The sequence below is a fragment of the Candida oxycetoniae genome (assembly GCF_023343755.2).
Source record: "Candida oxycetoniae strain CBS 10844 chromosome Unknown scaffold65, whole genome shotgun sequence".
NCBI lineage: Eukaryota > Fungi > Ascomycota > Pichiomycetes > Serinales > Debaryomycetaceae > Lodderomyces > Lodderomyces oxycetoniae.
The window spans coordinates 14,666-28,085 of NW_026055383.1; the positions used below are offsets into that span (position 1 = coordinate 14,666).

Sequence of the window (13,420 nt, forward strand, 5' to 3'; positions counted from 1 at the left end):
AGAAGAGACCAATTACACCGACCAACACACCTCTCAAACATTCTCTTCTTCTTTTTCTCTGACGCATCTGGAAAGAGGAGCTATGGAGCAGTTGCAGTTGCGAGACTCCTCATGACAGAAGTTGTCAATTCTACTCATATTTAACAGGTAGAAACCTCTATTAAAAAACCATGTTGCCGTCTCATATTCAACCATCCCTCTGTTACCATAGTGTCAGTGGCAGCCAGTGTTGCAAAGATTGCAAATATTCAAACTAGAAAGCAACAAGAACCCGCCTCTCCTCCAAATCTCCAAATCACTCTTGTTTCAACCAAAAGCTACCACCAATTCGACCAAAACTATCGCGAGTTTTGACCAAAAGCTACCGCGAGCTGGACCAAAGCTACCACCATTTTAGCCTTTCTTTTTTTTTTCCCCCTCTCTTCGATTTTGAATAAACTACGAAAGAAACTTACTACTGATTTAATATTCATCATATATTGAAAGGTGTATGTAAAACAATAGGGTTGGTTCTTACAATTGTTGTTTTGTCACGTCTAATGTATACATGGCTGTATAGAGAGAGACAAATTTGAAGACGGTATTTTTTGAATAGATATCATCCCCCCCCCCCCTAGGCCAGGCTGCTCGAATCGCATAGTTGGGACTAATCACGAATTGTTTGATGAACTCATAGCCATTAGCATTGCCACCCACTGCCACTAATTTTATTACGATCTAAGATTACAGTTTTTCGTCATGTCTAATATATCTTATCTTACAGCATACAATGCTCACAGCGGAGTTTCAATCAAGATCCCCAAACCTATACGATTCCACACCTTAAACGAGTTTAAAGAGTATTTGTTACAAACTTTTGCAATGGAAAGCATAGACAATATATTCCTATTGAGCTCTTTTGGTATAAAAGTGAACTTCAATCTCATAAATGAAACTATGGATGTGTTTGTGTTTGACAAAAGACTATTTGTCAAGAATGTTGACCAAAGCTTGCTAGAGTTTTATTTCACAAAAAAAGAGTATGAGAAACTTCAAGAACCCAAGATACTGCCGTTAGTTGAGAACCATGCTTTTAATAAGCAAAGCATGCAGAGTTTGATGCGGGTCTACCACGGTTGGGCAAGGGCTTTGCTACAAGACTGCATGATACTAGAGAAACTTTGTCAACAACTTGTCAAGCAAATCAACACGATATTTCAATCTTTGAACACTATATTGCAATTTGCAAGCAATTTCACCGATGATATTGAAAAAAATTTCAATCACCACTATAACTATATCAAGCTATTAAACTACAAAACTTTACACAAGACATGGTCCAAGAACTACAAATTATTGGACCAGTTTCCGGTGGTTAAGATCAAACAGTCTCGGATAAAGTTGATTGAGCTCTTGGACCACGAGGCGCTAATCAACGCGTCCGAGTATGTCACTAAATATTTACCTTTAATTTCACAGAAGTTCAACGAGTTGCAGAAAGACGCTGGTGAAGTAAATGAAGATCGAGGTAGAATAGACAACCTAATTGAAAGATGGAGAAATGAGTCGATTCAAAAATTTAAGGATATTAATGCTAAAGAATTGATTCATCATATCCAGTTACAAGTTCAACTAGCAAACGGGGCAAATGACTCCAATGACATTACCTCTCTTGAACAATCTTACAATTTTCATAAGTCGAAAGTTTCAATAGAACTAAGAAATGAAGCAAAAAAGTTATATTCCTACTTCATTAGTCTCAAAGGGTTCAGAGAGAACCTAATTAAGCAGGGTCCTCAAGTTTACTATATAATAGCATCAATTCAAATGAAAATGGTGAGTTACAGAACTCGTTTGAGAAATATGGTTGAGGATCAAACAAGTGAACACACTGATAAGGATGTAAATTTCAAAACCATTTCGAATGTTAAAAAATATGAGGATATGTTGTCTCTTACGATAGATTTGCCTTTACTATTTGGATTATCAATGATAGAGAGACGGAGGCAGTATGAGTGGAATGATTTCTTCACAAAAGGGGTAGTCAATAATGTTAGTGAGCAATTAGCTACTATAATTGACCACGAAAAAGCTTTCAGAAGTACTTGGGAAAAGAGATTTGGTGCTCTTCTGAAACACATCAGTAAGGGGGAAATGATTTCGCAGCTACCGCACGTTGATATCTCATTAGTGGGCAATAACAATAACAATAACAATGACAGTAGCAGTTTCGGTTCTATTCCTATTTTGCAAAAAGTGCAAATTGAGAGAGAGGATATATTGAGTTATATTTCTCTTTTGGAGTCTTCATCATCTGTATCAAAGACATTTCCCGAGTTGTTACAAAAGAATTTTCAGGATATGAGAGCTTCAACTAATAGTATGAAAAGAATTACAAAAATAATCTCTTCTTTGGGGAACTTGACATCAGTTAACGGTAACGGCAACAAACTGAAGAGCCTGGTAAGCGAAGAGAATTTAAGTGAGTTAGATGTTGACATGAATATAGTTAGAGGGTTGAAGTTACGGATAAGCAAACTTGAGAGTCTACTACACCAGCAACAGTACAAGAATATAACAAATTGGCCTGTTATGAGGACTAACTCGTATTCTGACAATAGGATGAGCATGATAATAGATGCTAAGCAGTTTTCGGCAAGTGACATGAAAACGGATCCTACAAAACTACTACAGAGAAGAACGTCATCTAAAGAGAGCAATAGTAGAGGCTCAAACCAGTCGCAAGTACTTGACTCTTCGTCGATTGATAAACATCTTGACAATATCAAACTAAAGAGGAAAAACTCTGACTTGAAGTTGAAGTACGAAACTTTGACAAAAGAGGTTGAAGGCAAGGATGAAACAATTGCTCAATTAAAGCAACACGTTGAAAAGTTGAAAGCAGACCATTCTAAGGAAGTTGAAGTATTGAAAGCCCAAGCTGGAAATGAGGCTGAGAAGTTACGTCTTTATAAACTTGAAGCAAAATTGGATGCGAAAAAGGTTGAAAGCCTTGAAAAGGAACTAAGGATCAAGGATGAAACTATAACATCACTCAATGAAAGACTTATTAAGGACAATAAGAATTCAGCAAAAGATATTATACAGTCAAACGAAACGATATCGTTGTTACGTAATGAGTTGGCGGATGCCACCAGAATGAAAAACGATTTATTATCCAACATGTCATCGAAAGAATCAGAGTTTGCTCAGGAGAGAAAAAATTTGAATGAAGAAGCTGCTATTTTGAAGTTGAAACTCGAAGAGGTGAGTGAAGATTATGAAAACTTGATGGAGTTGACTCAAGTAAAACAAAAGAAGCACGATACGCTTATAAATGACTTGAACAATGTTGTTATTAACCTTATGAACGTCATTAAGCGTATGGCTATTCAATATTTTGGCAATTTTCGGGACATTTGTTATATATTGGAGTCCATGGGACTCCTTTTGGTGAAGGAAGATGAGTTGTACAAAATCAGGAGAGTTAAAGGACTCAAGTCAAGGAAAACCCATGGCGACGAAGACGTGTCTGTCTTGTGCTTAGATATAATTCCAAATTCAAAAGTAATTGAGGAAATGGAAGTAAAGATGTGCTGGGTTGAAGAGATTCCGCCGGCTTTGGAAGTATCAAATCCAGACAGTTATTCGTCTGGTAACGAAAGTGAACTAGTTGTTGATAAGTATAAAGAACAAGCCGATAAATTGCTCGCTGTTTTCACCAAATTGTTTGGCGTTGATTCGCTGTCAAAATTTGGAGCATTTATGAAATCAATTAGTTTTCTGGAGAATGTTCAATTGGTAGATGAAAGTTCAACAAACACTCAATTTTTCGTTAATGCCATTTTGAAAAGATTTAAAGATGTTGAGGGATTTGCTAAACGGTTGAGCAAGGATATAAAAGTTAAAGAACAAGAGTGTAAACGATTGTCTTCAAGGTTGAAGAATAAGATATCGGTAAACAACTTTCAAGAAAATGACTTATTATTGTTTTTACCAACAAAAGTGGATAGAGGAAGTTATGTACCAGATGAAAAATCTCTTCAGCCGTGGGCTGCCTTCAATGTGGGCTCGCCGCATTACTTTTTGCAAAACATAGAGAATCATCAGTTGGTTGGAAGAGAATGGTTAATTGGTCGAGTGAAGAAGATTTCCGAATATAAAGTAACCGAGGCCGAATTTGAATCTGTTGCAGCGAATCCATTCCGCCTTAGTGTGGGTGTTGTTTGGTTCTTGGTTGAAGCAGTTGAAGAAAAGTGAACAAAAAAAAACCAAAAAAATAATGATTGAATTAAATAAAATCTCTGATTTTGATTTTCAATATCCTATCTAACCTTACTCTGGCACATTATTAAATAAATAACTAACACTTTCTCCATTATGTAATCTTCTAATTGCTTCAGCTAAAGTCGGGCTGATATCCAATATTTCTAGTTTGCTACATTTCTCAAGTTTGTCTTCCACAGGCAAGGAATTAGTAGTCACGATTTTGTCCAATTTTGAATTATTCAATTTTTCAATTGCGTTACCTGAAAATATGGCATGTGTAACCATGCAAACAACTTTATTTGCCCCGTTTTCAAGTAGTAGATCTGCTGCTTTGCATAATGTGCCACAAGTGTCGGCAATATCATCTACTAGTATACATATCTTATCCAGAACATCACCAACTAAAACCATCCTTGAAATTTCGTTCGCCTTTTGTCTTTCCTTGTGGATCAATGCAAACTGCACATCCAATTTATCGGCTAGACTAGCTACTCTTTTGGCTCCGCCTGCATCGGGGCTCACCATCAATATATCATCTCGCTCGTAGTTTTCCGTAATATACCTCAATACACTAGGTTCAGCATATAAATTATCAACGGGGACCCGGAAAAATCCTTGTATTTGGCTAGCATGCAAATCCATTGTGATTAAATGATCACAACCCGCAGTTTGTAGTAAATTAGCAACTAATTTCGCAGTTATTGGTGCTCTTGACCTATCCTTTTTATCTTGTCTTGCATAAGGGAAATTTGGTATCACAGCAGTGATTCTTCTTGAACTGGCTGTTTTACAAGCATTGATCATAAAGAGTAGCTCCATTAAGAAATCATTTATTTCTCCACATCCAGTTTGTATTATGTAAACATCTTCATCACGTAATGACTCTCCAATTGCTACTGCTGTCTCGGTATTTGTATATTGAAATGCTCCTACACTGGCTATTGGTATGCCTAACCTTGCCGCTATTTTTTCACAAATGTCCACGTGGGAGTTACCAGCTAGGATCTTGATGGAATTGGCCAAATGTGCATGCATGTTTGAGCTATCGTCGTAGTGCTTATAAGTCGATCTATGCCGAGAAGTGGTGGCCAAAGCTAGCTTTCCCAGTCGTTGATAAGTTTCACGATGACCATATTTGATTGAAAAAAAAAAAAAAATTGAAAAATCAAAACCTGGAGCCTCGTGGCTGCGAAAAGAACAATATATACAGAGAAGTCGAATTAGGACCTTTCAATGGCATTGTACAAAGGTAATGTTGTTATGAGAAAAGGGAGATATTAGTTTGGAAGGCTGGGGGAGGGGGATACAAGTTTGGAAGGCTGGGGGGAGGACTTTTCCTTTTCAAAAAGCTTTTCTATTTTCAAAGATTCAGTTTATAACTAGACCCAGGAGTCATCTGAATCATTTTCAAAATCGCACTAGCTTCTCTTTCTCCACTAAGCCAAGCTCCATGAACACATCCATTAGCAGACCCATCCACAGTTTCCGCCCCGGCAAACCTAATTCTTTCTTCATTACCATAATCTCTTTCCACAAAGTTCCTAATCACTTTTGATGGGTCCTTTGTACCCACCAAACTAACACCGTAAGAGCCTCTGCTAAAAATATGATTATTCCATGGTGTGCAGTATAAGTTCGTTGGATTTGGAATCTTTCCTACCATGTTATCAGAGATCTGTGCAATTAGCGGTTTGAAGAGCAGCCATACTTTATCCTGGTTTGACTTTTTACAAAGATCTTCAATATATTGAGATATAGGATTTTGAGTCAATATGACTAAAGATGCAACTTCACAAATCGACTGATAATTTATAATCAATGCCGGAAAATCCCATGGTTTGACATTATCACTGGGAACATTACTTGTCAATGCATAAAATCTATCAACATCACGAGGCCAGAAACACTCTTTGAATTCTAGTACCACTTTCCCAAGAGACCCAAAATTGATATCTTCAAGTGCCAGACCAATACACTGTGGTACTTTGGGAACCCATTGGATATAAGATGGATCTCTAGGGTTATCAATTTTCAAAATCGATTGTGGAATAGTGATTACTAAATAATCACAGCTGTACCTTCTCTCGTCAGTTAAATGAAGATAAATTTTGTTTGAGCTGGTATAGTCGATTTTCCAAACTTGTGCATTGAGCTTGATAGAGCTATCTCTATAGACCCTTGGCAACTCTTTTATTTCGTTAATTAGTACCTTCTCATATCCACTCTTAACCAAAACGTTTCTTCCCAAATGATTATCAAAATTTTCCTGCAAAGAGTATTTTGCTGATAATTTATCCCAAGATTCACCAAGCCATAACTCAGCCCACATTCGAATAACACTAGGACAGTACTTCAATTGATGGGAGCTCAACCTATTTCGAAAAGCCTCACAATACTCAAAACACATTTCCATAATAGACATATCTTTTTTCAAGGGGTCATCAGTATACTGTAATGCCGAATAAGTGAAAAACTCTGAAACAACAGTGTCAAATTTCCATGTTTCAATATTTGGCTCAGTCTCATTGAAGAATATAGACTTGCCATCATCAAAATAATACTCAACGTCCCCCAAAGCAATAGCTTTGTCGAAAAGGGGATTCTTCAAACTATCATGAAACCAGCTTGCACCCAAATCATAAACTGTACCTTGTTTTTCCAATGATTTCATAGTTAGAATACGACCACCTAATCTACTTGTTGCTTCAAGAATAAGCGTATCTTTTATACCGCCATTGTATAAATCAATAGCGGTTTTAACACCAGACATTCCTCCGCCAATGATAACAACCGACTTGTGAGGTACCACCATTCTAGCGACTGTAAACACTATCGACACTATCGACACTATCGACACTATCGAGCAGAGCGAGATAGTGGAGAATCACTGACAAACACTGACCACTGACCAACACTATCGAGCAGAGCGAGATAGTGGAATAGATCTGTCACCGACACTGACAAACCCGTGATCAAAGGATAGTTCAAGAGATGTCCCCGTAATTAAAAAAAGCTCTACCCCCGTAATTAAAAAAAGATCTTTCCCCGTAATTAGAAAAGATCTTTCCCCGTAATTGGAAAAGTTATACCCCCGTAATTAGATAAACTCTTTCCCCGCATTTAGAACAGCTCTTTCCTCGTAATTAAAAAAGGGATCTTTCCCCGTAATTAGATAAGCTCTTTTTCCGTAATTATACAAACTCTACTCCGGTTGTACAAATCTTTATATATAGATATATAGAGTAGAATCTAGTGAAAGAGAGTAGTCGAGTAGAATCTAGTAAAGATTGAAGTAGAGAAGAGGAAAGGAGGAGACCAGCTGATAATAGTAGAAGCTAGTCAGTGCTGCTCGATAGTGTCGGTGGCAGCTAGTGTAGCACTTGTAAAGTATGCTCTACTGTCTATGTCTAACCCTGCTTTGTACATCCATAGAGAGCCCTCTTTGAAATTTCTCCTCATCTCCATTTGTGCTTCACTAGGGAGCGAAGCGAGCTAGTGAAGCAACACTTAGTACCTTGTAGGTGTAAGAGGTAAAGTAAAAGTTAAGTGTAGGTGCAAGAGGTGTAGGTAAGTGTAGGTGCAAGAGGTGCAGCAAAGTGTGTTAATAGAGGGTTTAGAGAAGCCTCGCGTTTTCTGGTGAACACTATCTCGCTCTGCTCGATAGTGGAGCACGAGACGAATCAAATATCAACATTCCTCCGCTCTCAGTAGAACCTTCCTTATTCTTTCTTTACAGGTCTTATTTTGAACTGAAAAAGATAAAACCATAGAGGGTACCTCGCAAGGGGTGCGCTTGTCAGACAAGGCGGGTAGTACTTATTGACAATACCGAGGAACTATATGTAGAGTAGGAAAGATTTGCATAGTAGGTAAATTTTATAGTCTGTTCATTACTTTAGTACTAGAATGAGATAAAACTCTCTTAGGCGTCAGTGTCGGTGACAGGCATGCACCACTAGCTCGCTTCGCTCCCTAGTGTCGAGATAAAAAGTATGATAAAATGATAATAAACAGAGATATGCTAAAGAAACATCTATAGAGTTATAGAAAGAACTATAAGTAATGTAGATTGATAGGGAAAATCAGCATCAAGCTAATTTCCACTCCATAATTCTCAATCATCGCTCTGCTCGATAGTGTCAGTGGCAGATAGTGTCAGTGTAGTCAGTGTAGTCAGTGTAGTCAGTGTAGTCAGTGTAGTCAGTGTAGTCAGTATAGTCAGTGTAGTCAGTGTAGTCAGTGTAGTCAGTATAGTCAATGCTGCTCCACTATCTCGCTCCGCTCGATAGTGTCGATAGTGTCGATATTGATCGTCTACCCTTTCATAATGCAGTCTTGCAATCCAACAATTTCACCCATTAAACTCATATACTCCTGGATAAAAGAGTTAAACACCCACCAATTTCCAAAGCTATTCTCACTAGTCAGTGCTTGTGGGTTCAGATGAAACTTCAGTTGCGCTTCGGTACCGCTTGTGCCTAGATGGATATTGTTATCATCCAGTCTCTGCTGCTGCTGCTGTTGCTGTTGTTGTTGCTGTTGCTGTTGCTGTTGTTGTTGTTGTTGCTGTTGCTGTTGCTGCTGTTGCTGCTGTTGCTGTTGTTGTTGTTGCTGTTGCTGTAATTGAGTCTGTTGCTGTTTAAGAAAAATGTACTTTAGAATGTCATTCAAAATGTAAGCGATATAGTTGTTGTAGATCAATATCGGGTACTTTGATTTGAAATGGCTTGATAGTAGTTTCTGGTCAATTAATCCAATCAAAGAGTTTAATTTGGCCATTTCTTTAGTAGTTAAAACTGTCTCTGAATGATCATCGGTCATTGTGGACTTGGTTGTACCAGAAGCAAGACTGGAGTGTTGGTGATGGGAACTATGTGGCGATAAATTTGTTAGATCAACTTGAGTTTCAATGTTTTCTTCATGCAAAATGTTGGAATGACGTTGACGTTGATGTTTGTGTTGCCGTTCTTTAGTCTCCTTTGATTCCTCTAATTCTTCTGACTCTTCTTCCCCCTTCTCCTCGTCATCTTCATAATAATTAGAGCTTAGGAACTTCAGCAAATCGTTTTTAAAAAACTCATCAACAACGTTTATCTCCTCGGTTATAAAATTCATTGAAATAGACGACTTTAACTCATTATTTATAGTAGGATCATAATTATACCCAATTAATGCATAAATCAAATCATTTGACAAAATATCATTCTTAAAATTGAAGCTAAGCTCACCCATTGAAGTTGTATTCAAATTGAAGAAAAAGTTATGGTTATTGCCATCTGTATCGTCGTCGTCCAATTTAATAGTTTGTGAGTTAATCGTGAGAAAGTTTTCAATATCGTTAAACATCATAGTTTTAGATTTCTTCTTGTTGATGAGCTTGATGAAGGTGATCAATAGGTCATTTAAATTGATTAGTTTCTTCAACAGAATAAGAAAAATGGTGGAATTGCCAAGTGGGAACTTATCTGAATCAATAACCTTCAATTCCTGATTCAAATTGTTAATCAAATGTAACAAGTTCAATCGCAAGTTTTTTAAAAGGTTTATATCCGCTGATGCTTTAATCAAAAGGAGATATGGCAATACTTCCAATATGACAACAAGATACAATGAAAGATCAATATTCTTTGACTCTCGCAATATCTGATCCTCCAGCATTGGCCTAATAACTGATACAACAAGGTTCTTCAACAAACTATGATTATTACTCAAATTTGAATTCTTCAAAAGAATCTCACAAACTAAAGTACGGTCAATTTGTGGATTACGAGAATAAACATCATCAAGTAAAATCTGAAACCAATTGTTCTTATTTTGATTCAACACTGTGAAATTACTATCATTAGGATACATCAAAAACGGTTTGACAAATGATAATCTTGGAGAAGAAATCGAATTTGAACTTCTTGCTGTTTTTGTTGTTGTGGTGCTAATGGTGTTTGCGGTTTTTCCTGTTCCAGTAGTGGTAGTTGCAGAAGTTATTGCAGTAGTTGCAGTCGCTTCGGTTCCACCTTCTTCTGCCTGCACGGAAAATGGCTCACTAACTTGTCCAAGTTTAAATTTCAGTTTAGACAAGCTACGTTTGTGTCCATGTGTCTTCTTAGGGGTACCTAAACCAGTTGAGTCAGCAGATGATGGTCCTAATGATGTCATGAACATCTTTTGTCTACTATTTCCATGTTCACTACTAAAGATTTCACTCAAATCTTGTATATCATGATTTTCACACAACTGTTTCATTGAGTCATTAATAATATTTTCATTCCAAATCACACCCAAGTAATTGTACTTTGATTCACCACGACTTCCCAACCTCTTGATCAACAAGTTTGGATAAACCATCTTAATTAGTTTGCCCAACTTGGATTGTCCCAAGATTAATTTTTGTTGTTCATTTGTCGTATTTGATGAACTTGGATAGCTTGCAATCAACTTCTGACATATAATATAGTACGTCTTGTAAATTGATAATCTTGGTATGGTATAATTCTGAGGATCTTCATCTGAAGTAAGCGGTAATTGAATCATCATATCACTAAGTATTTTAATAGCAAGAAACGTCCTCAACAACTCATGATAATTGATACTGCCCAATTTATTTTCCTTATCAGTATGATTTGGGAAATAATCATTGAATGAATTTGGGTTTTTAAAAGTATTTAACAACAGGTTGATAATATGAACACTAATCTCTGTACTACTTGGCGAAACAGGCGTTTTATCAAGTTTTTGATAAAAATTGAAATTGGTAATATATGGTCTTTGTCTATCATTGTTGTATAATAAATTATAAAAGTCGTCCAAGGGAAAGGGCATATTGATTTTATATATAACCGAAAGAAGATAATTGTTTATGTTAGATCCATCAACAGTAGTTAAATTGAATAATAAATCATTAAGTATGGCGTTGCTTTCTTTTGTTAAGCGTCTAGAAGATGTGTCCAGCTGATCAGGTGTATTGTGGTTATTATTTAAATTAAACAAAGTAAGATGCGATGATATAGACAAATTATTCTTTTGGTGCTGTCTAAATGCAGATGAAAGTCCTACTGTTGAGGGAGCAGCGCCACCTCCATAAGGCTGAGGTGTAACTGAGGGTACCAAAGACGATGATGTTGAAAAAGTGCCGGGAACAGGAAACTGTTTTGTATTTGGACCCGAATGCAAAGATGTAAATGGTTGTGCAAATGATGATGATGACGATGAGGAAATACCACCTGAGGTGCTGTTGGCAGCTCCACCAGCGCCTTCTAATAGTGAAAATGAAGAAGGTTGTGCTGTCAGTGGTGGTGCTGGTACCGCCGGTACTAGTCCCGGCGGCGGGATATGCGACGCGGCGGTACCGAATGCAAATGATGATGAAACATGAGAATTGCCACTATTACTATTATTTCCAAACATAGTAGGTAGTGGCTGATGAAATTGAGATGTTTGATAGTCAGTTGAAGGTGGAAGAGGGTGGTGTAAATGCAGCAGCAGCAGCAGAAGCAGTAGCTGGTGATTTTGATTACCATATACTTGGTCATGATAATATGTTCCCAGGTAGAAAAAAGACGGTTGATGATAACTAGTGCCTACTATGTTACTGGAGGAAGCAGATGTCGAAGGAGGTTGGTCTGAACTGGGGTCAAATGCTGCAGAAGCAACCCGTTTCAAACTTGATGTTGCAAGGCCTTGTTGAGTCTCATGCTGATAATCTACCTGGAGCCTGCTCGACGTAGATGACTTTGGTCTATTCCCACTGAGATCAGTCAGAGGATAGTTGTAATTTGAATATGACTCGGAATCTTCAATTGGAGGGTTAGACGCATGGCTAAATGGAGGTAATATCGGTTGTTGCAGTTGCAGTTGGTGCAGTTGGTGCAGTTGGTGCAGTTGGTGCAGTTGTCGTTGATTCTGTGGTGCACCTTTTGATGATGACGCAGTCAACGGCGATACTTGTGATGACTCCTGTTTGCTGAAATAAAAGCCCGTATTCAGTACTGACGACTTTTGTCGTTTATGAGCCTTTTGCGGCGAAGAAGACATGGTCTCTTTTTGCTTTGCAAGTGTTTTGTAGTGGCGATGTGTTTAATACCAGCTAAAGAACAAACTACCACGATATTGGGGGGAGATTCAATAGTTAGAAACCAATAAAGCCAAGGGTGCTTATAAGATGTTTGTCAGTTTGGTACCTTCTACTTTTGAAAGTAACATTCACTCCAACAGCTCAAGGACACTTTCAAATCAACAATATCCCAGTTTTCTGGTATTTCTTATCTAACAATATAAGTATCCTGCTCAGATATTGGAAATGGTTGTGATAATTTTCTTGGGCTGGATGTTGCTGGATTATTTCTCATTCAGGGGCAAGTCAACAGGTACGAAAAGTCAGGATATTGACCAGGACCAGGAGGGAGGACAATTGGCTTTATTGGTACTGAATAGAAATTTTCAATTAAACAGCCCGCCTGATTCTTCAAAGGAGATATAACCCGTCTGAATACACAAGGGTTGGTTTGAATACACAAGGGTTGGTTTGAATATTGTTTTCCTGTCAAAGTTGTAGATAGACCAAGCTTCTAGTAAGATTAGTCCCTAATCCGATTGCAAATACTCAGATCCCAACTCCTTTTGCGGTATCGATTGTACCCGATCCTCTATTTTTTCGCAGTATATATGCTTTGGCTGCGAAAAAGGAAAAAAAAAAAAAAGAAACCTATAAAACCAAAAATAATTAATGAATTTGAACTCGTTTAATTAAATTGAAATTGAGCCCCGTTATTTCTTTTTCCTCTAGTCTTGGCAGATCAAGTGTAGATTTATGTAAGTTGATGCGAATGTCGTACGGTTCGGGGAGGGGGGGGGGGGAATATAATATAATACTTTTAGCTAAACAAATTAAAGTGAGGAGCCAGTTGCAGGAGAAAATTTTGTTAGGGGCCAGTTGCAGGAAGAGAGTTTTGTTAGGGGCCAGTGTAGTCAGTGCTGCTCCACTATCTCGCTCTGCCCGATAGTGTCGATTCTAGTTGCTCGATAATGTCTAATCTATAGGTCTTTAGTAACAATGATAAAGATACGATTTCCGATTTCCGATTTGCGTTCCGATTACTAATTACCAATTACCAATTACCAATTACCGATTTAGTGGTTGCGTTTGAGACAAAACCAAGTAAAAGTATCTCCAAAAATC

At 37.6% G+C, this 13,420-nt stretch overlaps 4 protein-coding genes across 4 annotated transcripts; 1 reads left to right on the forward strand and 3 right to left on the reverse strand. All coding sequences in view use genetic code 12, as the record gives it.

Moving 5' to 3' along the window:
• Nucleotides 1–738: 738 nt before the first annotated feature.
• On the forward strand, nt 739–4,239 carry KGF56_001882 (autophagy protein; the record flags this gene model as incomplete). The annotated part of the gene is made up of 1 exon (XM_049323051.1): nt 739–4,239. One exon carries the CDS (start codon nt 739–741, stop codon nt 4,237–4,239), a length of 3,501 nt encoding a protein of 1,166 aa, XP_049181055.1.
• Nucleotides 4,240–4,314: 75 nt separating this feature from the next.
• Nucleotides 4,315–5,283, reverse strand: KGF56_001883 (ribose phosphate diphosphokinase subunit; the record flags this gene model as incomplete). The annotated part of the gene is made up of 1 exon (XM_049323052.1): nt 4,315–5,283. One exon carries the CDS (start codon nt 5,281–5,283, stop codon nt 4,315–4,317), a length of 969 nt encoding a protein of 322 aa, XP_049181056.1.
• Nucleotides 5,284–5,608: 325 nt separating this feature from the next.
• On the reverse strand, nt 5,609–7,060 carry KGF56_001884 (polyamine oxidase; the record flags this gene model as incomplete). Its single annotated transcript, XM_049323053.1, has 1 exon — nt 5,609–7,060. One exon carries the CDS (start codon nt 7,058–7,060, stop codon nt 5,609–5,611), a length of 1,452 nt encoding a protein of 483 aa, XP_049181057.1.
• Nucleotides 7,061–8,562: 1,502 nt separating this feature from the next.
• RFX2 (Rfx2p) lies at nt 8,563–12,276 on the reverse strand (the record flags this gene model as incomplete). The annotated part of the gene is made up of 1 exon (XM_049323054.1): nt 8,563–12,276. One exon carries the CDS (start codon nt 12,274–12,276, stop codon nt 8,563–8,565), a length of 3,714 nt encoding a protein of 1,237 aa, XP_049181058.1.
• Nucleotides 12,277–13,420: the final 1,144 nt, after the last annotated feature.